General features: G+C 42.5%; 1 protein-coding gene across 3 annotated transcripts in view; it reads right to left on the bottom strand.

Moving 5' to 3' along the window:
* The window catches only part of HMCN1 (hemicentin 1), a 723,834-nt gene that overhangs the window by 209,698 nt on the left and 489,748 nt on the right, over nucleotides 1–24,388 (bottom strand). For all 3 annotated transcript variants that reach the window (XR_005774384.1, XM_040408842.1, XM_040408843.1), the window contains 3 exons: nucleotides 13,710–13,970; nucleotides 12,354–12,544; nucleotides 10,456–10,669 (listed from right to left, as the gene is read on the bottom strand). Coding sequence is in view for 2 of the 3 variants with exons in the window: in XM_040408842.1 (XP_040264776.1) it covers nucleotides 10,456–10,669; nucleotides 12,354–12,544; nucleotides 13,710–13,970 (666 nt within the window). In the remaining variant the exon portion in view is untranslated. The remainder of the gene's footprint in view (nucleotides 1–10,455; nucleotides 10,670–12,353; nucleotides 12,545–13,709; nucleotides 13,971–24,388) is intronic.

The following is a 24,388-nucleotide window of genomic DNA, read 5'->3' as shown; positions in this document are numbered from 1 at the left end:
ACTTAGGGCGATGATGGAAGAGGAGGTGGCCCAGGAGGAAGAGGAGGAAGAGGGGTAATTTTTAGCACTTTCAGGCCAGTCTCTTCGAAGTGACTCAGAGGGAGGTTTTTTGCAACAGCAGAGGCCAGGTACAAATGTGGCCAGACAGGGCCCACTACTGGAGGACGAGGAGGACGAGGAGGAGGTGGAGGAGGATGAGGATGAAGCATGTTCACAGTGGGGTGGCACCCAAAGCAGATCGGGCCCATCACTGGTGCGTGGCTGGGGGGAAACACAGGACGATGACGATACGCCTCCCACAGAGGACAGCTTGTCCTTACCTCTGGGCAGCCTGGCACACATGAGCGACTACATGCTGCAGTGCCTGCGCAACGATAGCAGAGTTGCCCACATTTTAACGTGTGCGGACTACTGGGTTGCCACCCTGCTGGATCCCCGGTACAAAGACAATGTGCCCACCTTACTTCCTACACTGGAGCGTGATAGGAAGATGCGCGAGTACAAGCGCACGTTGGTAGACGCGCTACTGAGAGCATTCCCAAATGTCACAGGGGAACCAGTGGAAGCCCAAGGCGAAGGCAGAGGAGGAGCAAGAGGTTGCCAACGCAGCTGTGTCACGGTCAGCTCCTCTGAGGGCAGGGTTAGCATGGCAGAGATGTGGAAAAGTTTTGTCACCACGCCACAGCTAACTGCACCACCACCTGATACGGAACGTGTTAGCAGGAGGCAACATTTCACTAACATGGTGGAACAGTACCTGTGCACACCCCTCCACGTACTGACTGATGGTTCGGCCCCATTCAACTTCTGGGTCTCCAAATTGTCCACGTGGCCAGAGCTAGCCTTTTATGCTTTGGAGGTGCTGGCCTGCCCGGCGGCCAGCGTTTTGTCTGAACGTGTATTCAGCACGGCAGGGGGCGTCATTACAGACAAACGCAGCCGCCTGTCTACAGCCAATGTGGACAAGCTGACGTTCATAAAAATGAACCAGGCATGGATCCCACAGGACCTGTCCATCCCTTGTGCAGATTAGATATTAACTACCTCCCCTTCACAATATATTATTCTTCTCCAGGGCACTTCCTCATTCAATACTATTTTCATTTTACCATTATATTGCGGGGCAACCCAAAGTTGAATGAACCTCTCCTCTGTCTGGGTGCCGGGGCCTAAATGTGTGACAGTGGCCTGTTCCAGTGGTGGGTGACGTGAAGCCTGATTCTCTGCTATGACATGAAGACAGATTCTCCGCTGACATAAGGCCAGATTCTCTGTTACGGGACCTCTCTCCTCTGCCTGGGTGCCTGGGCCTAAATATGTGACAGTGGCCTGTTCCAGTGGTGGGTGACGTGAAGCCTGATTCTCTGCTATGACATGAAGACAGATTCTGTGCTGACATAAGGCCAGATTCTCTGTTACGGGACCTCTCTCCTCTGTCTGGGTGCCTGGGCCTAAATGTGTGACAGTGGCCTGTTCCAGTGGTGGGTGATGTGAAGCCTGATTCTCTGCTATGACATGAAGACTGATTCTGCGCTGACATAAGGCCAGATTCTCTGTTACGGGACCTCTCTCCTCTGCCTGGGTTCCTGGGCCTAAATATGTGACAGTGGCCTGTTCCAGTGGTGGGTGACGTGAAGCCTGATTCTCTGCTATGACATGAAGACAGATTCTGTGCTGACATAAGGCCAGATTCTCTGTTACGGGACCTCTCTCCTCTGTCTGGGTGCCGGGGCCTAAATATGTGACAGTGGCCTGTTCCAGTGGTGGGTGACGTGAAGCCTGATTCTCTGCTATGACATGAAGACTGATTCTGCGCTGACATGAAGCCAGATTCTCTGCTATGGCATGAAGAGACTGATTCTCTGCTGACATGAAGCCAGATTCTTTGCTATGGCATGAAGAGACTGATTCTCTGCTGATGTGAAGCCAGATTCTCTGCTATGGGACCTCTGTCCAATTGATATTGGTTAATTTTTATTTTTTTTATTTTTATTTTAATTCATTTCCCTATCCACATTTGTTTGCAGGGGATTTACCTACATGTTGCTGCTTTTGCAGCCCTCTAGCTCTTTCCTGGGCTGTTTTACAGCCTTTTTAGTGCCCAAAAGTTCGGGTCCCCATTGACTTCAATGGGGTTCGGGTTCGGGACGAACCCGAACATTTCCCGGAAGTTCGGCCGAACTTCTCGAACCTGAACATCCAGGTGTTCGCTCAACTCTAGTGTTCACCCTTCTCGACCCCCGCTACAAAGAGAACTTCTCATCTCTCATTCCTCAGGAGGAGAGGACGAGCAAAACGGTGCAATACCAGAAGGTCCTTGTTGAAAAATTGCTCCAAAAATTTCCATTTGACAACGCTGGCGGCAGAGTCTGTAGTTCCTTTGCCAACCGAGGAGGGGAGACAAGGGGAACACACAGAAGTTCCAACAGAGGCAGGGCAACACTCTCCAAGGCCTGAGACAGTTTCATGACACCCCGCCAACACTCTCACCCTGATGCACGGCCTAGTGTCACAAGGAGGGAAAAGTTTTGGAAGATGGTGAAGGAGTACGTAGCAGACCGTGTCGGCATCCTCAGTGATCCCTCAGTGCCTTACAACTACTGGGTGTCCAAGCTGGACACGTGGCACGAACTGGCGCTCTACGCCTTGGAGGTGCTGGCCTGCCCTGCCGCCAGCGTTTTGTCTGAGCGAGTATTTAGTGCTGCTGCTGGCATCATAACAGATAAGCGTATCCGCCTATCAACTGAAAATGCTGACAGGTTGACTCTTATAAAAATGAACAAGGCCTGGATTGCCCCAGACTTCTCGACTCCACCAGGGGAAAGCTGATGAACAAATGCACTTTAAATGTGTTGTTTAATGTACTGAATACACTGTATTCCCATTCCACCACAAAAAAGGGTATATGGTTAAATCTTCCTTTTCTCATCCTTCTCCTCCTCTTACATCATATCAACAAGCTTATTCATCGCATTAAATTTTTTACAGGGTCAGCTCAACTGCAGACCCTCGCAAATGTTTTAGGCCCCTTTCACATGGGCGAGTATTCCGCGCGGATGCGATGCGTGAGTTGAACGCATTGCACCCGCACTGAATACCGACCCATTCATTTCTATGGGGCTGTTCACATGAGCGGTGATTTTCACGCATCACTTGTGCGTTGCGTGAAAATCGCAGCATGCTCTATATTCTGCATTTTTCACGTAACGCAGGCCCCATAGAAGTGAATGGGGTTGTGTGAAAATCGCAAGCATCCGCAAGCAAGTGCGGATGCGGTGCGATTTTCACGCACGGTTGCTAGGAGACAATCAGGATGGAGACCCGATCATTATTATTTCCCCTTAACCCCTTAAGGACCTAGGACGTACCGGTACGCCCTATTTCCCGAGTCCTTAAGGACCCAGGACGTACCGGTACGTCCTGACTTAAAATCTGTATTCCGGCGCCCCAGGGGTTAATTGGAACGGGATTTCGGCTGAAATCATTCAGCCGGCATCCCGTAACAATGCAGGGGGGGGTCATTTGACCCCCCCGTATCGGCGATCGCAGCAAACCGCAGGTCAATTCAGACCTGCGGTTTGCTGCGCTTTTTGCAGTTTCTGATCGCCGCGGTCCCTGACCGCGGGGATCAGAAACTTTAGAGTGGCTAAAATCATTATTTTTCACCCCCCCCTGCACCCCTGCACGATTTTATGCCGGAGGGTGGTGCGGGGGGGGTGTCGCAGGCGGTGGGGGCGTTGCGGGAGGCGGGCGGTGCGGCAGGCGGGATCGCGATCCCCCGCCCGCCTCCCCATGAACGATCGTTGGCTTCTAGTGGGTATACCAGGGTGCCAGCACATTGCTGGCACCCTGGTATAAACGGCTGACATCTGTGAAGATGTCAGCCGTTTAACCCTTTCCATACCGCGGTCCGTACGGACCGCTGTATGGAAAAAGTTAACTGTCATCGGTCAGGGAGCTCCCTCCCTCTCCATCGGGGGGCTGCTGTGGCTTTGCAGCCCCCCGATGGAGAGGGAGAGAGCCCCCAGAGAGCCCCCCTCAGCCCCGTCCTTACCCTTCCCCGTCTGCGAAGTTCTGAGCAGACGGGGAGGGTTCCCATGGCAACAGGACGCCTGCTCAGGCGTCCTGCTGTCCATGGTGCTGAACAGATCTATGCTAAAAGCACAGATCTGTTCAGTGTAAGTAAAATACAGTACAGAACAATATATATTGTTCTGTACTGTATTATACAGACACCAGACCCACTGGATCTTCAAGAACCAAGTGGGTCTGGGTCACAAAAATGTAAAAAAAAGTGAAAAAAGTTAAGATAAAAAAAAAAACATTTATCACTGAATAAAAATTAAAAAAATAAAATAAACTACACATATTAGGTATCGCCGCGTCCGTAACGACCTGATCTATAAAATGGTCATGTTACTTTCCCCGCACGGTGAACGCCATAAAAATAAAAAAATAAAAACTATGAGAAAATTGAAATTTTGCCCACCTTACTTCCCAAAAAAAGTAATAAAAGTGATCAAAAAAGTCGCATGTACGCCAAAATAGTACCAATCAAACCGTCATCTCATCCCGCAAAAAATGAGACCCTACTCAAGATAATCGCCCAAAAGCTGAAAAAACTATGGCTCTTAGACTATGGAGACACTAAAACATGATTTTTTTTTTTTCAAAAATGAACTCATTCTGTAAAACTTACATAAATAAAAAAAAAGTATACATATTAGGTATCGCCGCGTCCGTATCGACCGGCTCTATAAAAATATCACATGACCTAACCCCTCAGATGACCACCGTAAAAAAATAAAAATAAAAACAGTGTAAAAAAAGCCATTTTTTGCCATCTTACGTCACAAAAAGTGTAATAGCAAGCGATCAAAAAATCATATGCACCCCAAAATAGTGCCAATCAAACCGTCATCTTATCCCGCAAAAAATGAGACCCTACTCAAGATAATCGCCCAAAAACTGAAAAAACTATGGCTCTTAGAATATGGAGACACTAAAACATTTTTTTGGTTTTAAAAATGAAGTTATTGTATAAAACTTACATAAATAAAAAAAAATGTATACATATTAGGTATCGCCGCGTCCGCGACAACCTGCTCTATAAAAATACCACATAATCTAACCTGTCAGATGAATGTTGTAAATAACAAAAAAAAAAAACGTGCCAAAAAAGCTATTTCTTGTTACCTTGCTGCACAAAAAGTGTAATATAGAGCAACCAAAAATCATATGTACCCTAAACTAGTACCAACAAAACTGCCACCCTATCCCGTAGTTTCTAAAATGGGGTCACTTTTTTGGAGTTTCTACTCTAGGGGTGCATCAGGGGGGCTTCAAATGGGACATGGTGTCAAAAAAAACAGTCCAGCAAAACCTGCCTTCCAAAAACCGTATGGAATTCCTTTCCTTCTGCGCCCTGCCGTGTGCCCGTACAGCGGTTTACGACCACATATGGGGTGTTTCTGTAAACTACAGAATTAGGGCCATAAATATTGAGTTTTGTTTGGCTGTTAACCCTTGCTTTGTAACTGGAAAAAAAATATTAAAATGGAAAATCTGCCAAAAATGTGAAATTTTGAAATTGTGTCTCTATTTTCCATTAAATCTTGTGCAACACCTAAAGGGTTAACAAAGTTTGTAAAATCAGTTTTGAATAGCTTGAGGGGTGTAGTTTCTTAGATGGGGTCACTTTTATGGAGTTTCTACTCTAGGGGTGCATCAGGGGGGCTTCAAATGGGACATGGTGTCAAAAAACCAGTCCAGCAAAATCTGGCTTCCAAAAACCAAACCGCGCACCTTTCACTCTACGCCCTACTGTGTGCCCGTACAGTAGTTTACGGCCACATATGGGGTGTTTCTGTAAACGGCAGAGTCAGGGCAATAAAGATACAATCTTGTTTGGCTGTTAACCCTTGCTTTGTTAGTGGAAAAAATGGGTTAAAATTGAAAATTAGGCAAAAAAATGAAATTCTCAAATTTCATCCCCATTTGCCAATAACTCTTGTGCAACACCTAAAGGGTTAACGACGTATGTAAAATCAGTTTTGAATACCTTGAGGGGTGTAGTTTCTTAGATGGGGTCACTTTTAGGGAGTTTCTCCTCTTGGGGTGCATCAGGGGGCTTCAAATGGGACATGGTGTCAAAAAACCAGTCCATAAAAATCAGCCTTCCAAAAACCATATGGTGCACCTTTCACTCTACGCCCCGCTGTGTGGCCGTACAGTAGTTTACGGCCACATATTGGGTGTTTCTGTAAACGGCAGAGTCAGGGCAATAAAGATACAGTCTTGTTTGGCTGTTAACCCTTGGTTTGTTAGTGGAAAAAATGGGTTAAAATGAAAAATTTGACAAAAATATGAAATTCTCAAATTTCCTCCCCATTTGCCAATAACTCTTGTGCAACACCTAAAGGGTTAACAATGTATGCAAAATCAGTTTTGAATACCTTGAGGGGTGTAGTTTCTTAGATGGGGTCATTTTTGGGTGGTTTCTATTATGTAAGCCTCGCAAAGTGACTTCAGACCTGAACTGGTCGCTAAAAATTGAGTTTTTGTAAATTTCTGAAAAATTTCAAGATTTGCTTCTAAACTTCTAAGCCTTATAACATCCCCAAAAAATAAAATATCATTCCCAAAACAATTCAAACATGAAGTAGACATATGGGGAATGTAAAGTCATCACAATTTTTTGGGGTATTACTATGTATTACAGAAGTAGAGAAACTGAAACTTTGAAATTTGCTAATTTTTTTCAAATTTTTGGTAAATTAGGTATTTTTTTGTGCAAAAAAAATAATTTTTTTGACTTCATTTTACCAGTGTCATGAAGTACAATATGTGACGAAAAAACAATCTCAGAATGGCCTGGATAAGTCAAAGCGTTTTAAAGTTATGAGCACTTAAAGTGACACTGGTCAGATTTGCAAAAAATGGCCTGGTCCTTAAGGTGAAAATGAGCCCGGTCCTTAAGGGGTTAAAACATGGTTATAAGGGAAAATAATAGCATTCTGAATACAGAATGCATAGTACAATAGCGCTGGAGGGGTTAAAAAAAATAATAATAATTTAACTCACCTTAGTCCACTTGATCGCGTAGCCCGGCATCTCCTTCTGTCTCCTTTACTGAACAGGACCTGTGGTGAGCATTCATTACAGGTCAAGGACCTGTGGTGGCGTCACTCCGGTCATCACATGATCCATCACATGATCTTTTACCATGGTGATGGATCATGTGATGACCGGAGTGACGTCACCACAGGTCCTTGACCTGTAATGAATGCTCACCACAGGTCCTGTTCAGTAAAGGAGACAGAAGGAGATGCCGGGCATCGCAATCAAGTGGACTAAGGTGAGTTAAATTATTATTTATTTATTTTTTTAACCCCTCCAGCGCTATTTTACTATGCATTATGTATTCAGAATGCTATTATTTTCCCTTATAACCATGTTATATGGGTACCAAACATGCGCAATTTTTCTCACGCGAGTGCAAAACGCATTACAATGTTTTGCACTCGCACTGAAAAATCGCGGGTGTTCCCGAACACCCGCACATTTTCCCGCAACGCCCGTGTGAAAGAGGCCTTACAGGGTCAGCTCAACTGCAGGCCCTCGCATATAATGTTTTACAGGGTCAGCTCAACTGCAGGCCCTCGCATATAATGTTTTACAGGGTCAGCTCAACTGCAGGCCCTCGCATATATTGTTTTACAGGGTCAGCTCACCTTCTGATTACGACAGCAAAGTCTTGCCTGTTGGTACTCTGGCACACATGGCTGACTTCATGTTAGGCTGCCTTTCCCATCACCCGCGCGTTATATGCATTTTAGACAACACGGATTACTGGTTGTTCACCCTTCTCGACCCCCGCTACAAAGAGAACTTCTCATCTCTCATTCCTCTGGTGGAGAGGACAAGCAAAACGGTGCTATACCAGAAGGTCCTTGTTGAAAAATTGCTCCAAAGTTGATAGGGCAGACATCAGAATGGATCGTCGCCGTCACGGGGACATACGATCGCCTAGAAGCTATCTAGAGTCAACAAAGCGGCAGCAGGCCCTCACCTACAAGTCCATTCTCAGTAGCCAAGAGTCTGGTCAACACAATCCTCACCATGATGGCACACTGGGTGAACGTTGTGGAGGCCGGGAGCAAGTTGGCTGCTGGCACCAGACTTGCCCTCCAATAGATCCTCGTTAATGTAAAGTGTACTCATTCCAATAACAGGCCCGCTTAGGAGTGCTGTATTGTTATTTATCGTCACTACCTCCCCGAGTCAGGAGTGTGTAATTGCTGCGTGCCTGCTGCCTTCCTTGGAAACTTGTGCTTTAATAACTTGACCCACCCTCTCTGGGTGGTTCACAATTAGGAAAAAAAAGGGGCAAGGCAACAACAGCCAATCAGATTTCAGCCACTGACCTCCTTTGGATGCGGTAGCCCTTTCTCAGGCTCCCTCTTTGGCATCGAACCCTGATTGCCCGTTACCCGTGATCACCATGGTAGGCGCAGAAAAGAACATCAAAAGTTGATAGGGCAGACATCTGAATGGATCGCCTCCGTCACGGGGACATGCGATCGCCGAGAAGTTATCTAGAGTCGACAAAGCGGCAGCAGGCCCTCACCTACAAGTCCAGTTTCAGTAGCCAAGACTCTGGTCAAGACAATCCCCACCACGATGGCACACTGGGTGAATGTTGTGGAGGCCGGGAGCAAGTTGGCTGCTGGCACCAGACTTGCCCTCCAATAGATCCTCGTTAATGGAAAGTGTACTCATTCCAATAACAGGGCCGCTTATAAGGGCTGTATTGTTATTTATCGTCACTACCTTCCCGAGTCGGGAATGGATATTTGCCACATGCCTGCTGCCTTCCTTGGATGCTTGTGCTTTAATAACTTGACCCACCCTCTCTGGGTGGTTCACAATTAGGAAAAAAAAGGGGCAAGGCAACAACAGCTGATTGACCTCCCTTGGTTTTCAGCCAGATTTCAGCCATTGACCTCCCTTGGATGTGGTAGCCCTTTCTCAGGCTCCCTCTCTGGCATCGAACCCTGATTGCCAGTTACCCGTGATTACTATGATAGGCGCAGAAAAGTACATCAAAAGTTGATAGGGCAGACATCCGTATGGTTTCCTTGTAATTTTTGGCAGCCCTTTCACTTAGTGCATAGGCTTTATGAGTGGAGTCAGTCTGTAAAAGTGGCGTACTACTCGGACAACATGGTTCCCAGCAGCAACCTTGGAGTCCAAGATACATTGAGACATTCTCCCCATGATGTTCCCAAACCATTTTGGTGGTGTTTCCATAAATTTCTGACCTTTTCCTATGAACCCGGCACCCTCCCCTCTTCAGAGCAGGGGGTGCCTGGTTTAATGCTCTGGGTTCTCCTATTGACTTTCATTATATCCCGATCATCACTAGTCACATGATCAAGGTGCAGCTCAGTCCCATTGAAGTGAAAATGGGCTGAGCTGTGATACCAAGCACAGCTACTATACCATTTATGGCACTGTTGAGCTGAGAGAAGGCTGTGGTTCTACCGATGCCTTCTCAAACAGCTGATCGGAGTGGGTCCCAGATGTTGGATCCCCACCAATTAGAAGTGACCTATCTAGAAGATAGGTCATGAGTAAAAACTGTCGGAAAACCCCTTTAAATCTCTGCTTCTTCTGAGCTCAGAGATATCTGTCCGTCACTGATAGCTATACACGGGAAGGTGTTATCAGTGATTGATAACATTCTCTAAGTGTGTATACAGAGATAGCTGTCAGTCACTGATAGTTGTATATTTGAGAAAGAGAAGAGATATGAAAGCATTTTACCAAATCTTTCCCAACAAACCTATACATCAATCTGCTCAGCTCCTCTTGAACTATAACATGCTGTGGGAAGATTGCACTGCATTGTGTAGTGACATATTCTCTTTAATTAGAAGGCAAATAAACACTCTGTAAACTAAAATGACCATTGTCTCCTTTGTTTGTTACCTTTGAAATAGAGTCAGCCTGGCCCCCCAGAGTACTAAAGGGTCTGGTGAAAGGGGTAAGTGTAACATGATTTTTTATGTTAGGCTATTGGATGGCTTGTCTGAGATTTTTAATTATCTTGGACAACCCCTATAATGAGATGGCTGGAGACTCTGCCCCATCGTGCACAGCAAAAGCTGAAACGTGAAGAGTGCCAATTGTGAAGGCTCAGAGGACATTGTGAAAACTAGTGAAAGGAACATGAACACATAAAAAACTAAAATGTTGAAACTTAAACAATAGATCATTTTCTGATGATAGACTCCTAAGACATACGTAAACAAGGCAAGTATATCAATACTGGTTATAGGGAAAAAAATTATCTACATGGAATACTTGAATCGTATGGGTCCTAGAGGCATCTCATGTATTAAATAATAAAGCTGCATGTTAATTTACAGCTTAAGTCAACAGTTCACTTACCTGCTATGATTTTATCTTTGTGAGCCCATGTTATCTTAGGGAAAGGGTTTCCTTTTGCTTTACATGATAGCCTTAACTTTTCTCCTTTATTTAATGACACATTTGAGGGCAGTTCAGTGAAAAATGGAGCATAGTGGATGACTAGGCTTACTGTATGCAAATCTTTTCCAACATCATTAATAGCAGTACATGTATAATTACCAGCATCTTTGTTCTATATGAAACAGAGAGAAGCACACAATAAGCCTCCATCTATAAACCAGGCATACTTCTGTTTAATACATCTGCCATCTGCAATCTAATAGATACAGCCGACATCGATTCAGCAGCTTTTATAAAGCCAAAAATGCAAATAATCCACCTCATGAAACTACCTACCCACTAAAACTGCTACCTCTACAACTATCATTTATTACTAAAACTACCATCTCTGCTACTATTAATACTAAGGCAACATGTGTCACATGACAGCAAGTCAGAAAAAAGTCTCATGACAAAAAACATGTGGGATTTGCCCACAACTTGCTGTCGCAGGACTATTCTCGACGTATGATTTGGTAAATCCCTGGTAAATTGCGTTTCACCTGCAACTTAAATTAAAATCAATGGGATAAAAGCCGCATGTGACTTGCAACCGTGACACAAAAACCATCAGTTTCTGCAACTGTCATATCACAGTATGTCTCGTCTAGCGCTTAAACACCATTGACAATCATTAAATTGTTGCACAACATGCTGCCGTGTAACCCTAGCCTAGAAATTACAGTACCACCTCTATTACCATCACTTCTAAAACTACCACCTCTGCTACTATTACTACTATAACTACCATCTCTGCAAACATTAATATTAATGAGAACTACCACCTTTGCTATTGTAACTACTACAACTACTACCTCTAGTACTATTACTACTAAAACTACCACCTCTGCTACTATTACTACCATAACAAGGCAGACATAGCAGAGCTGGAGAGGGTTCAGAGAAGGGCAACTAAAGTAATAACTGGAATGGGTGGACTACAGTACCCAGAAAGATTGCCAAAATTAGGGTTATTCACTTTAGAAAAAAAGACGGCTGAGGGGGGATCTAATTAATATGTATAAATATATCAGGGTACAGTACAGAGATCTATCCCATCAGCTATTTATCCCCAGGACTGTGACTGTGACGAGGGGACATCCTCTGCGTCTGGAGGAAAGAAGGTTTTTACACAAACATAGAAAAGGATTCTTTACGGTAAGAGCAGTGAGACTATGGAACTCTCTGCCTGAGGAGTTGGTGATGGTGAGTACAATAAAGGAATTCAAGAGGGGCCTGGATGTATTTCTGGAGTGTAATAATATTACAGGCTATAGCTACTAGAGAGGGGTCGTTGATCCAGGGAGTTATTCTGATTGCCTGATTGGAGTCGGGAAGGAATTTTTTTCCCTCACAGTTTTTTTTTTGCCTTCCTCTGGATCAGCCTTATAAACTGTTACTAACTACTATTCTGCTATTGTTGCTACTATAACTACTAGGGATGAGCGAATCGACTTCGGATGCTACCACATCCAAGGGAGATCAATCAGTATTAGAATGTATTGGCTCAGATGAGCCAAAGTTATTACTTCGCAAAGTCTTGCGAGTCTTAGGGAAATAACTTTGTAAATTTGTAAATTAATTTCTACTGTAAAAAGCCCTGCTACCGAACTCGGGTTCGGTTCCAGGTGGTACTTTGGAATCGAACCCGAGTTTGGTAGCAAGGTTTTTATCATTACCGTTATCTTAGTCATGTTTGGGAAAAGGGGGCAGTCTCACCTTACAGTGTCAGCCTGGCATCACTCCGTATCACAATATATTACAACCTTATAGCTGCAATGTATTTTTATTTATGAACTTGCAAAAAATACAATTACCTCAACATTGAGCAAAACCAATTGCCCAGATGCCAGCACCTCATATTTGCCAGTTGTATCTACCATTGGTACATTGTTCTTTTTCCAGGATATTGTTGGTGTTGGAATTCCATGTGCTGTACAGGGAATGGTAACTTGGACACTATGTGTCACAGCATAGTCTTTAACATTTTTGATAATCTGGGGTGGAACTGAAAATGAAAAAGATGGCCAGGTGAAAAGGAAATCAATAAATAAAGCTCATTTTTAATGGGAATGTAAATGCACTGAAAAAGCTTCCCAAGTGAAGTTCTACAATTTGTTGTGGTGCTTCGAAGCTCAACGTTTGCTCATCAGCTTTTGGCTTTTCCTTTACATTAATGGTGCCAGTACAGAGTACTGGTTTGAATATGTTAAGATGCATAAATCCCTTTTTATTAGGCCTATGACATGTCTTTATGACTTTATGGGTGTCATTTACTATACTGAAATACGCAGATGGCGCTATCTGTGACTTCGCCCCGCTTATGCCAGGTCTAAAATTGTGGGCGGGGAAGGTCCATCTCATTCAACATTTTCTATGCCTGTTCCTATGCCCTTATGTGTTCTGAGGTAACATACCGCTGACTCATTTAAAAGGGTTGTCAGGGTTCAGAGCTGAACCCGGACACATCCCGTTTTTCACCCAGGCAGCTCCTCTGACATAAACATCGGAGGATATCATGCTCTGATGCTCTCCTTTGCCCTGTGCTGAATCGCGCAGGACAAAGGCTTTTTTTTGGAGATCTGGTGACGTACCAGGCTCTCCATAAGGATTGCTGGGCCTAGGCTTCAGCCCAGCAGTGAGCCCGGTGACGTCACCTGCTCAAATGGGGGCGCTTTAGTGTTTCCCTAGCCTATAAAATATCTAGGGCAGCGCTAAAGCTTGCGCATCAGAGCCAGTGACGTCACCGGGAACACTGCTGGGCTGAAGCCTCCGCCTAGCAGTTTCTTATGGTGAATAAAAAAGCCCTTGCCCTGCGCGATACAGCACAGTGCAAAGGAGAGCATCGGAGCATGAAATGTTCCAATGCTTGCATATATCAGAAAGGCTGCCTGGATGAAAATGTGGGTATGTCCGGGTTTATCTCTGAACCCGGACAACCTCTTTAAGACCTTAAATTTGCTGCAATGCAGAAAATGTGCAGTGTCCACAAATAACAAAAATACTTTTCAATGTATTGATAAGGAACACATATTAACACAATATGGCTGATCCACGGCAATCCTATAAACATATACAAATATTGAACAAGGATCTGCTGAATATACATATTGAACAATGTGAACATATTGGTTCACACTAATTAATCATCATCATATGGTTTTCATACTTACTCAGCACAGTTAAGGTCATGTTAGAACGGTCATAGCCGGCTATGTTTTCTGCTTCACATGTGTATTGGCCTGCATCATCAGGCTGAACAAAGGCTATTTGTAAAGCGCCGTTGCTGATTATTCTCTGTCCAGAAAGGGGGCTTCCATCTTTAAACCAACTGATCTCAGGTTCAGGGTTTCCATAGGCCTCACAGAGCATTGTTAAAGATTCATCCACAGAGACAGAGTACTCTTTGTAATGTGGTTTTATTGCTGGTGGCTCTAGAAATTTACATACAATCATCATTACTAATACCTGCAATAGAGACTTTAAAAACGCAGCATAAAATAAACTATTATATGAAGCAATCGTAGGGTACTTTCACACTTGCGCTAAACTTTTCCGGTATTGAGTTCCGTCCTAGGGGCTCAATACCGTAAAAAAAACTGATCAGTTTTATCCTAATGCATTCTGAGAGAAATCTGTTCAGGATGCATCAGGATGTCTTCAGTTCAGTCACTGTACGTTTTTTGGATGGAGAAAATACTGAAGCATGCTGCGGTATTTTCTCTGTCCAAAATTCTGGAACACTTGCTGAAATGCATTAATGTTCCGGAAAAACGGATCCGGTTTTGCGGTCTGTGGATGCGCAGACCTTTAAAAATGTGAAAAAGATAAATATTGGATCCGCTTTTCCGGATGACAGCCAGAGAGACGGATTCGGTATTGAAATGCATTTGTGAGAAGGAACCGCATCCGGATCCGTCTACAAATGGTGTCCGTTTGCATACGCGACGGAACTGCCTGCCGGAATCCAGCAACGCAAGTGTGAAAGTACCCTTACATAGTTACATAGTTATCACGGTTGAAAAAATACATAAGTCAATGAAGTTCAACCAAGGGATAGGTGGGGATGTGAATCCCAGAATGAAGTGAGACTTAGATTTCTACATATTTTCATAAGCATTAATGTCATTTACTTTTTAGAAATAATCTAAACCCTTTTGAAAACTGTCCCCTGTTCCTGCTGTGACCACGTCCTGAGGAAGTCTATTCCACAGCTTCACAGTTCTTACAGTAACGGAGCTTTGACGCTTCTGGAGACTGAACTTTTTCTTCTCCAGTCGGATGCAGTACCCCTTGTCTTTTGAGGACATTTTACATGGAACAGTTTTTCACCATATTTTTTTTGTATGGTCCATTTATATATTTGTTAAGATTAATCATGTCCCCCCTTTGACGTCTCTTCTCAAGACTAAATAAATGTACTGTATTTTTCGTTTTATAAGACACACCCGATGATAAGAGGCACTATTTTTCATCAGACCTCATATCAGCCAACTCAGAGCCTTATCAGACCTCAGATTAGCCCATCAGACCCCCATCAGGCCTCAGATTAGCCCATCAGACCCCCATCAGACCCCAGATTAGCCCATCAGTACCCCCAGACCTCAGATTAGCCCATCAGTACCCCCATACCTCAGATTAGCCCATCAGTACCCCCAGACCTCAGATTAGCCCATCAGTACCCCCAGACCTCAGATCAGCCCATCAGTACCCCCAGACCTCAGATCAGACCATCAGTACCCTTAGACCTCAGAATAGCCCATCAGTTCTCAGATCAGACTAAAATAAAAAATCATCTTACCTGTCCTGCGCCGCGGCTCCGCTTCAGCTGTCGCGTTCCCAACTTCATGGCCTAAGCTGCACTGTCACATGACTGCGTGCAGCGTCAGGTCATAGTGCGCGCACTACGTCCTTACGCTGTATGGGGTCAGGACAGTGCAGCGCAGGCTGGGAAGATGGGAGTGCGACAGCTGAAGAGGAGCCACGGCGCAGACCAGGGAGGGTAAGTATTACCTGCGCTTGCGGTGCTTCGCTCCCTGCTCCTAATACATACTAGTGAGCGCTTCTATAATGGAAGCGCTCACTAGTATTCGTTTTATAAGAGGCACTGACATTTCCCCCCCACTTTTGGGGGGAAAAGTGCATCTTATAAAGCGAAAAATACGGTAATTCTTTTAATCTTTCTTCATAACTAAGACCCTCCATTCCCCTCATCAGTTTAGTCGCTCTCCTCTGTACTTTTTCCAGCTGCAGAGGGTCCTTTCTATGGACTGGTGTCCAGAACTGAATTGCATATTCCAGATGAGGCCGCACCAACGCTTTGTTAAGTGGTAATATTACATCCGTGCCCCGCAAGTCCATGCCTCATTTAATGCATGACAAGATCCTGGTAGCCTTAGAAGCAGCTGATTGATATTGTATGCTGGTTTTTAATCTACCATCTACAAGGACACCCAAATCCTTCTCTATAAGTGACTCTCCCAGTGTTACATCACCTAGGACATATGAAGCACGGAGATTATTACTACCAAGATGCATAACTTTACATTTATCCACATTGAACCTCATTTTCCGAGTTGATGCCCAATCACTCAGAGTGTTCAATTCAACTTGTATTTTATGGACATCTTCCATAGACTGCACAGTTCTACACAGCTTAGTGTCATCTGCAAAAATGACACTAAAAACAATGGTGCTATTAATCCCATCCTCAATATCATTAATAAATAAATTAAATAATAGAGGACCCAGCACTGAACCTTGGGGTACGCCACTTATAACCTGGAACCATTCTGAATAGGAATCATTGACCACAACTCTCTGGACACAGTCCTTCAACCAGTTTTCAATCCAATTACTTTCCAAGCCTATAGACCTTACTTTACCAATTAAACGTCTATGAGGAACAGTATCAAAAGCTTTTGTAAAATCCAGAAACACTACATCCACAGCCGCCCCTCTGTCAAGGGTTCTACTCACCTCCTCATAAAAACAAATAAGGTTAGTCTGACAACTTCTGTCCTTGGTAAATCAATGTTATTTATCAATTACAGTATAATATTATTTACAGTCACATACTCCTGTATTTAGTCCCGTAAGAGTCCTTCAAACACTTTTCCCACGACAGAAGTTAAACTAACTGGTCTATAATTACCTGTGGAGGACCTAGATCCTTTTTTGAATATGGTACCACATTTGCCTTGTGCCAATCTCTTGGCACTGTACCAGTACATAGAGAGTCTTTAAAAATTTTAAACAGGGGCACATCAATGATTGAACTGAGCTCTTTAACCTCTTCAGGACACAGGGCGTACAGGTACGTCCTGATGTCCTGGTACTTAAGGACACAGGGCGTACCTGTACGCCCTGTGTATTTCTGATCACCGCAGCGCGGCGGGCGGTGATCGTAAGCCGGTGCCTGCTCAAATCATTGAGCAGGCACCTCGGATAAATGGGCGGGGGGGTCCCGTGACCCCCCCATGTCGGCGATCGCCGCAAACCGCAGGTCAATTCAGACCTTCGGTTTGCGGCTTTTACCTATTGCGGTGGTGGCGGGCGGCGTTGCCATTGGGTCCCCATGGGGCTGTAGGGGGGACCCGATGGCATGAAAGGCAGCGCAATGCCTTCCTGAGGCATCACCGCTGCCTTCCTGTGATGTGCCTGTGAGATCCAGCCCCCTGGATCTCACAGGCCGGAAGCTGTATGAGTAATACACACAGTATTACTCATACAGCCAATGCATTCCAATATAGAAGTATTGTAATGCATTGTAAAGGATAAGACCCCAAAAAGTCCCAAAGTGGGACAAAAAATAAAGTGAAAAAAAAATTAAAAGTTTCAAGTAAAAATAAACCAAAATGTCATTTTCCCCAAATAAAGTTACAAAAAATTAGTAAAAATAGGAAAAAATAAATAAAATAGACATATTAGGTACCGCCGCGTGTGTATCGACCGGCTCTATAAACATATCACATGACCTAACCCCTCAGATGAACACCGTAAAAAATAAAATCTGTGCAAAATAAACCATTTTTTTGTCACCTTACATCACAAAAAGTACAACAGCAAGCTATCAAAAAGGCGTACGCCCACCAAAATAGTACCAATCTAACCATCACCTCATCCCGCAAAAAATGAGCCCCTACCCAAGACAAAAATAAAAAAACTATGGCTCAGAATATGGAGACACTAAAACATCATTTTTTTTTGTTTTAAAAAAGCTGTTATTGTGTAAAACTTACATAAATAAAAAAAAGTATACATATTAGGTATCGCCGCGTCCATATCGACCGGCTCTATAAAAATATCACATGACCTAACCCCTCAGATGAACACCGTAAACAATTTAAAATAAAAACTGTGCTAAGTAAACCATTTTTTTTCACCTTACATCACAAAAAGTATAAGGCCTCTTTCAGATGGGCGTTGCGGGAAAATGTGCGGGTGCGTTACTGGAAAACCCGCGATTTTTCCATGCGAGTGCAAAACATTGTAATGCGTTTTGCACTCGCGTGAGAAAAATCACGCATGTTTGGTACCCAAACCCGAACTTCTTCACAGAAGTTCGGGCTTGGGATCGGTGTTCTGTAGATTGTATTATTTTCCCTTATAACAGAATGGTAAAAGATCATGTGATGGATCATGTGATGACCGGAGTGACGTCACCACAGGTCATTTTCCTGTAATGAATGCTCACCACAGGTCCTGTTCAGCAAAGGAGACAGAAGGAGATGCCGGCCTCCGCGATCAAGTGGATTAAGGTGAGTTAAATTATTTATTTATTTTTTTAACCCCTCCAGCGCTATTTTACTATGCATTCTGTATTCAGAATGCTATTATTTTCCCTTATAACTATGTTATAAGGGAAAATAATAATGATCGGGTCTCCATCCCGATCGTCTCCTAGCAACCGTGCGTGAAAATCGCACCACATCTGCACTTGCTTGCGGATGCTTGCGATTTTCACGCAACCCCATTTACTTCTATGGTGCCTGCGTTACGTGAAAAACACAAAATATAGAGCATGCTGCGATTTTCACGCAACGCACAAGTGATGCGTGAAAATCACCGCTCATGTGAACAGCCCCATAGAAATTAATGGGTCGGTATTCAGTGCGGGTGCAATGCGTTCAACTCACGCATGGCATCCGCGCGGAATACTCGCCCGTGTGAAAGGGGCCTAATAGAAAGCGATCAAAAAGTCATATGCACCCCAAAATAGTGCCAATCAAACCATCATCTCATCCCGCAAAAATCATACCCTACCCAAGATAATCGCCCAAAAACTGAAAAAACTATGGCTCTCAGACTATGGAAACACTAAAACATGATTTTTTTTTTGTTTCAAAAATGAAATCATTGCGTAAAACTTACATAAATAAATAAAAAAGTATACATATTAGCTATCGACGCGTCCGTAATAAGTTAATCTATAAAAATATCACGTGACCTAACCCCTCAGGTGAACACCGTAAAAAAAATAAAGAGAAACTGTGTAAAAAAAGCTATTTTTTGTCATCTTACATAAAAAAAAAGTGTTATAGCAAGCGATCAAAAAGTTATATGCACCCCAAAATCGTGCCAATCAAACAGTCATCTCATCCTTCAAAAAATGAGACTCTACCTAAGATAATCGCCCAAAAACTGAAAAAACTATGGCTCTCAGACTATGGAGACACTAAAACATGATTTTTTTTGTTTCTAAAATGAAATCATTGTGTAAAACTTACATAAATAAAAAATTTGTATACATATTAGGTATCGCCGCGTCCGTGACAACCTGCTCTATAAAAATACCATATTATCTAACCTTTCAGATGAATTTTGTAAATAACAAAAAAAAAAAATGGTGCCAAAACAGCTATTTCTTGTTACCTTGCCTCACAAAAAGTATAATATAGAGCAACCAAAAATTATATGTACATTAAACTAGTACCAACAAAACTTCCAACCTATCCCGTAGTTTATAAAATGGGGTCACTTTTTGGGAGTTTCTACTCTAGGGGTGCATCAGGGGCGCTTCAAATGGGACATGGTGTAAAAAAACCAGTCCTGCAAAATCTGCCTTCCAAAAACCTTCTGTGCCCTGCAGTGTGCCCGTACAGCAGTTTACGAACACATATGGGGTGTTTCTGTAAACTACAGAATCAGGGCCATAAATATTGAGTTTTGTTTGGCTGTTAACCCTTGCTTTGTAACTGGAAAAAAATATTAAAATGGAAAATCTGCCAAAAAAGTGAAATTTTGAAATTGTATCTCTATTTCCATTAATTCTTGTGGAACGCCTAAAGGGTTAACAACGTTTGTAAAATCAGTTTTGAATACCTTGAGGGGTGTAGTTTCTAGAATGGGATCATTTTTGGGTGGTTTCTATTATGTAAGCCTCACAAAGTGACTTCAGACCTGAACTGGTCCTTAAAAAGTAGTTTTTTGAAAATTTCTGAGAAATTTCTTCTAAGCCTTGTAACGTCCCCCAAAAATGCCAAAACGCGTTGGGGTAACGCCATCCTTGTTGGTTGACACACGCACTTGTCCTGGTAGGTTCTCCTTTACTTTTTTTCTATGCTGCTCAGGTTGCATGGGTAGAGGTGGGTGATTATATTTTTTGGATCCTCTCTCTGGACCGGTAGTTATTATTCTCTTCACCTGCGGTTCCCCATAACATACAGTGTGGTATGATTCATGACCTACCTTTGTGATACTCATGATTTATTTATATACAAATTTATTTATTACTCACTCATACATCAATTTATGATAATGTTGCCTATAGCCTGTGTCCCTTCAGGATGGTGTTTTTTCTGCCCATTTGGTTTTTAATGATTATGTCCGTGATATATATCATTTTTTGTAATTAATAAAGTATTTATGATAATTGACAATAGTACGGAGTCAGCTTCGTTTCTTTTATAGGTTTTGTATTTTCATGGGAGCTGGTACTCGTGATTGTTTTCAGGTTGATCCTCGTACTATTGCCGCAATATGGATTGTATATGCTAATGCTAGCTTGGGCATGAGGATCCCTTTTGGTTGTTTTGTTTATGTATTATAGAAGTAGAGAAATTGAAACTTGGAAATTAGCTAATTTTTCAAAATTTTGGGCAAATTTGGTATTTTTTTATAAATAAAAATGTTTTGTTTTTTTTACTCCATTTTACCAGTGTCATGAAGTACAATATGTGACGAAAAAACAATCTCAGAATGACCTGGATAAGTCAAAGCGTTTTGAAGTTATCACCACTTAAAGTGACACTGGTCAGATTTGCAAAAAATGGCCTGGTCCTTAAGGTGAAATAAGGCTGTGTCCTTAAGGAGTTAAGCACACTTGGGTGTAATCCATCTGCACCAGGAGCCTTGCTCACATTTACCTTATTTAACTTAGCTTGAACCGTATCTACAGTTAGACAATTGAGTATATTACTGGATGTACTAACAGCCCCAGCACCACAGGTATCAGCTCCTTTTTCTTCTTTTGTATATTTGGAGCTAAAAAAAACATTTAGTAACTCTGTCTTTTCCTTATCTTCAGTGACTAACCCCCCTTTACCATTATTTATAGAATCCTACCTGCTCAGACCCTGTTTTTTTGGGCGTTTATATACTTAAATAATTTTTTGAGATTTGTTTTGCTCTCTTTTGCCACCTGTTGTTTGTTTTGTATTTTTGCAAGTTTTATCTCTTTTTTATAGATTTTGTTAAGACCTTTGTTAAAAAAAAAAAAAAAAAAAAAGCCATAATGGTATAAAAAAAATAAGTGATACTCATCTCACTGAGCCCCACAGCTCCTGTTACGGCACTTGCTGGGTTAAAGCTGGTTTCTATTTGCTGGTCCTTCTCGACACACAGGAAGTTACTGCTCAGCCAATCACAAGTGGAGGCGGCAGACCGCTGCAGCTAGTGAGTTACTGTGTCAAGCGGCACCAGGAAGCAGAGACCACCAGGAGCCAGGAAGCATCAGAACAGGAGTGACAGAGGATCCATGAGTAGTGATGAGCGGCAGAGACAATATTCGAATTCGCAATATTTCGCGAATATTTGGTAGAATATTCATCATATATTTGCAAATTCGAGATTCTTTTCTTTATTGCGAAAAAGCGACAATGTAATATTAGCGTAATGCGCATGAAATACAGGCGTGGGTCACTATAGCTAAATTTTTCAAGCTGCTAGAAGTTTCCTGAGACTGGAGAAAATGGTTGGCACGGCAGAACATTACGATAGCTTTATATATCTGTAAAGAATAAATCAAGGCAACTGGACTTACTGTAGATTTCTTGAAAACGTTTCACTCGTTCTTCCAACGAGCTTTCTGAGTTCTTCGTTGGAAGAACGAGTGAAACGTTTTCAAGAAATCTACAGTAAGTCCAGTTGCCTTGATTTATTCTTTACAGATATACCATGACCTGGATAAATGAGAACCTTCACAGACAATAGCTTTATATGCAGATAGAGAGTTCCAATATATTCACAATTGCAAAATCGGCACTATTGATGTGAATATTTTGGCGCAATACATGCAACTTCACATTTTAACAGGTCTGACTACTTATTAGTGATTGGTGCACTAAGTATTGTTGTGAACTTGTGACATCACAGCACTATGTATGTATGTAGCATGCATACATACAGCACTATGTATGTAGCATGTATGTATGGATAGCAGAACTCAGCTACACTATATAACTATCTAACCTACACTGACTATCTCCCACTAACTATCTGTATTATATATATAAGCTAACTAACTAACTAACTAACTATCTAATGTAATGACACAGAAAAGCACAGAGCACAGCAATAACACTGCTGTCTCTCTCAGACCTGCAAAATACTGGTTACAAAGGCTGCTGGGGAGGTTCTTATATAGTAAAGAGGTAGGCAACTTTTCCTATTGGTTGCTAAGGATGTTGCTAAGCTCAGACAAAGACATTGCAGCCTTCTCATTGGCCCACAAGCAAGAAGGGAGGTAACTGATGGAAAAAAAAAATAAATCGAGAATATTCGAAATTACGAATATATACGAATATATATATATATATATATATATATATATATATATATATATATATATATATCACATATCAAAATATTCGCAAATTCTCGAAGTGCCGATATTCGCCATTGGTGAGCCTCAAAAACAGGAAGGCCAGATTAGAGTTTGCCAAACGACATCTAAAAAAGCTTTCACAGTTCTGGAATAACATCCTATGGACAGATGAGATCAAGATCAACTTGTACCAGAGTGATGGGAAGAGAGGAATATGGAGAAGGAAAGGAACTGCTAATGATCCTAAGCATACCACCTCATCAGTGAAGCATGGTGGTGGTAGTGTCATGGCGTGGGCATGTATGGCTGCCAATGGAACTGGTTCTCTTGTATTTATTGATGATGTGACTGCTGACAAATGCAGCAGGATGAATTCTGAAGTGTTTCGGGCAATATTATCTGCTTATATTCAGCCAAATGCTTCAGAACTCATTGGACGGAGCTTCACAGTGCAGATGGACATTGACCCAAAGCATACTGCAAAAGCAACCAAAGAGTTTTTTAACCCCTTAGGGACCGGGCTCATTTTCACCTTAAGGACCAGGCCATTTTTTGGAAATCTGACCAGTGTCACTTTAAGTGCTAATAACTTTAAAACGCTTTGACTTATCCAGGCCATTCTGAGATTGTTTTTTCGTCACATACTGTACTTCATGACACTGGTAAAATGAAGTTAAAATTTTTTTTTTTTTTGCACAAAAAAATACCTAATTTACCAAAAATTTTGAAAAATGTGTAAATTTAAAAGTTTCAGTTTCTCTACTTCTGTAATAAATAGCAATACCCCAAAAAATTGTGATGACTTTACATTCCCCATATGTCTACTTCATGTTTGAATTACTTTGGGAATGATATTTTATTTTTTGGGGATGTTATAAGGCTTAGAAGTTTAGAAGCAAATCTTAATATTTTTCTGAAATTTACAAAAACTCAATTTTTAGGGACCAGTTCAGGTCTGAAGTCACTTTGCAAGGCTTACATAATAGAAACCACCCAAAAATGACCCCATCTAAGAAACTACACCCCTCAAGGTATTCAAAACTGATTTTGCATACATTGTTAACCCTTTAGGTGTTGCACAAGAGTTATTGGCAAATGGGGAGGAAATTTGAGAATTTCATTTTTTTGTCTAATTTTTCATTTTAACCCATTTTTTTCCACTAACAAAGCAAGGGTTAACAGCCAAACAAGACTGTATCTTTATTGCCCTGACTCTGCCGTTTACAGAAACACCCAATATGTGGCCGTAAACTACTGTACGGCCACACAGCGGGGCGTAGAGTGAAAGGTGCGCCGTTTGGTTTTTGGAAGGCTGATTTTTATGGACTGGTTTATTTACACCATGTCCCATTTGAAGCCCCCTGATGCACCCCTAGAGTAGAAACTCCCTAAAAGTGACCCCATCTAAGAAACTACACCCCTCAAGGTATTCAAAACTGATTTTACATACGTCGTTAACCCTTTAGGTGTTGCACAAGAGTTATTGGCAAATGGGGATGAAATTTGAGAATTAAATTTTTTTGCCTAATTTTCAATTTTAACCCATTTTTTCCACTAACAAAGCAAGGGTTAACAGCCAAACAAGACTATCTTTATTGCCCTGACTCTTCTGTTTACAGAAACACCCCATATGTGGCCGTAAACTATTGTACGGCCTCACGGCGGGGCGTAGAGTGAAAGGTGCGCCGTTTAGTTTTTGGAGGGCTAATTTTGCTGGACAGTTTTTTTGACACCATGTCCCGTTTGAAGCCCCCCTGATGCACCCCTGGAGTAGAAACTCCAAAAAAAAGAGACCCCATCTAAGAA

The sequence above is a fragment of the Bufo bufo genome, chromosome 9 (genome assembly GCF_905171765.1).
Source record: "Bufo bufo chromosome 9, aBufBuf1.1, whole genome shotgun sequence".
Lineage (NCBI taxonomy): Eukaryota > Metazoa > Chordata > Amphibia > Anura > Bufonidae > Bufo > Bufo bufo.
The sequence above is the reverse complement of the archived record's forward strand: the minus strand, read 5'-3'. Positions and strand labels throughout refer to the sequence as shown.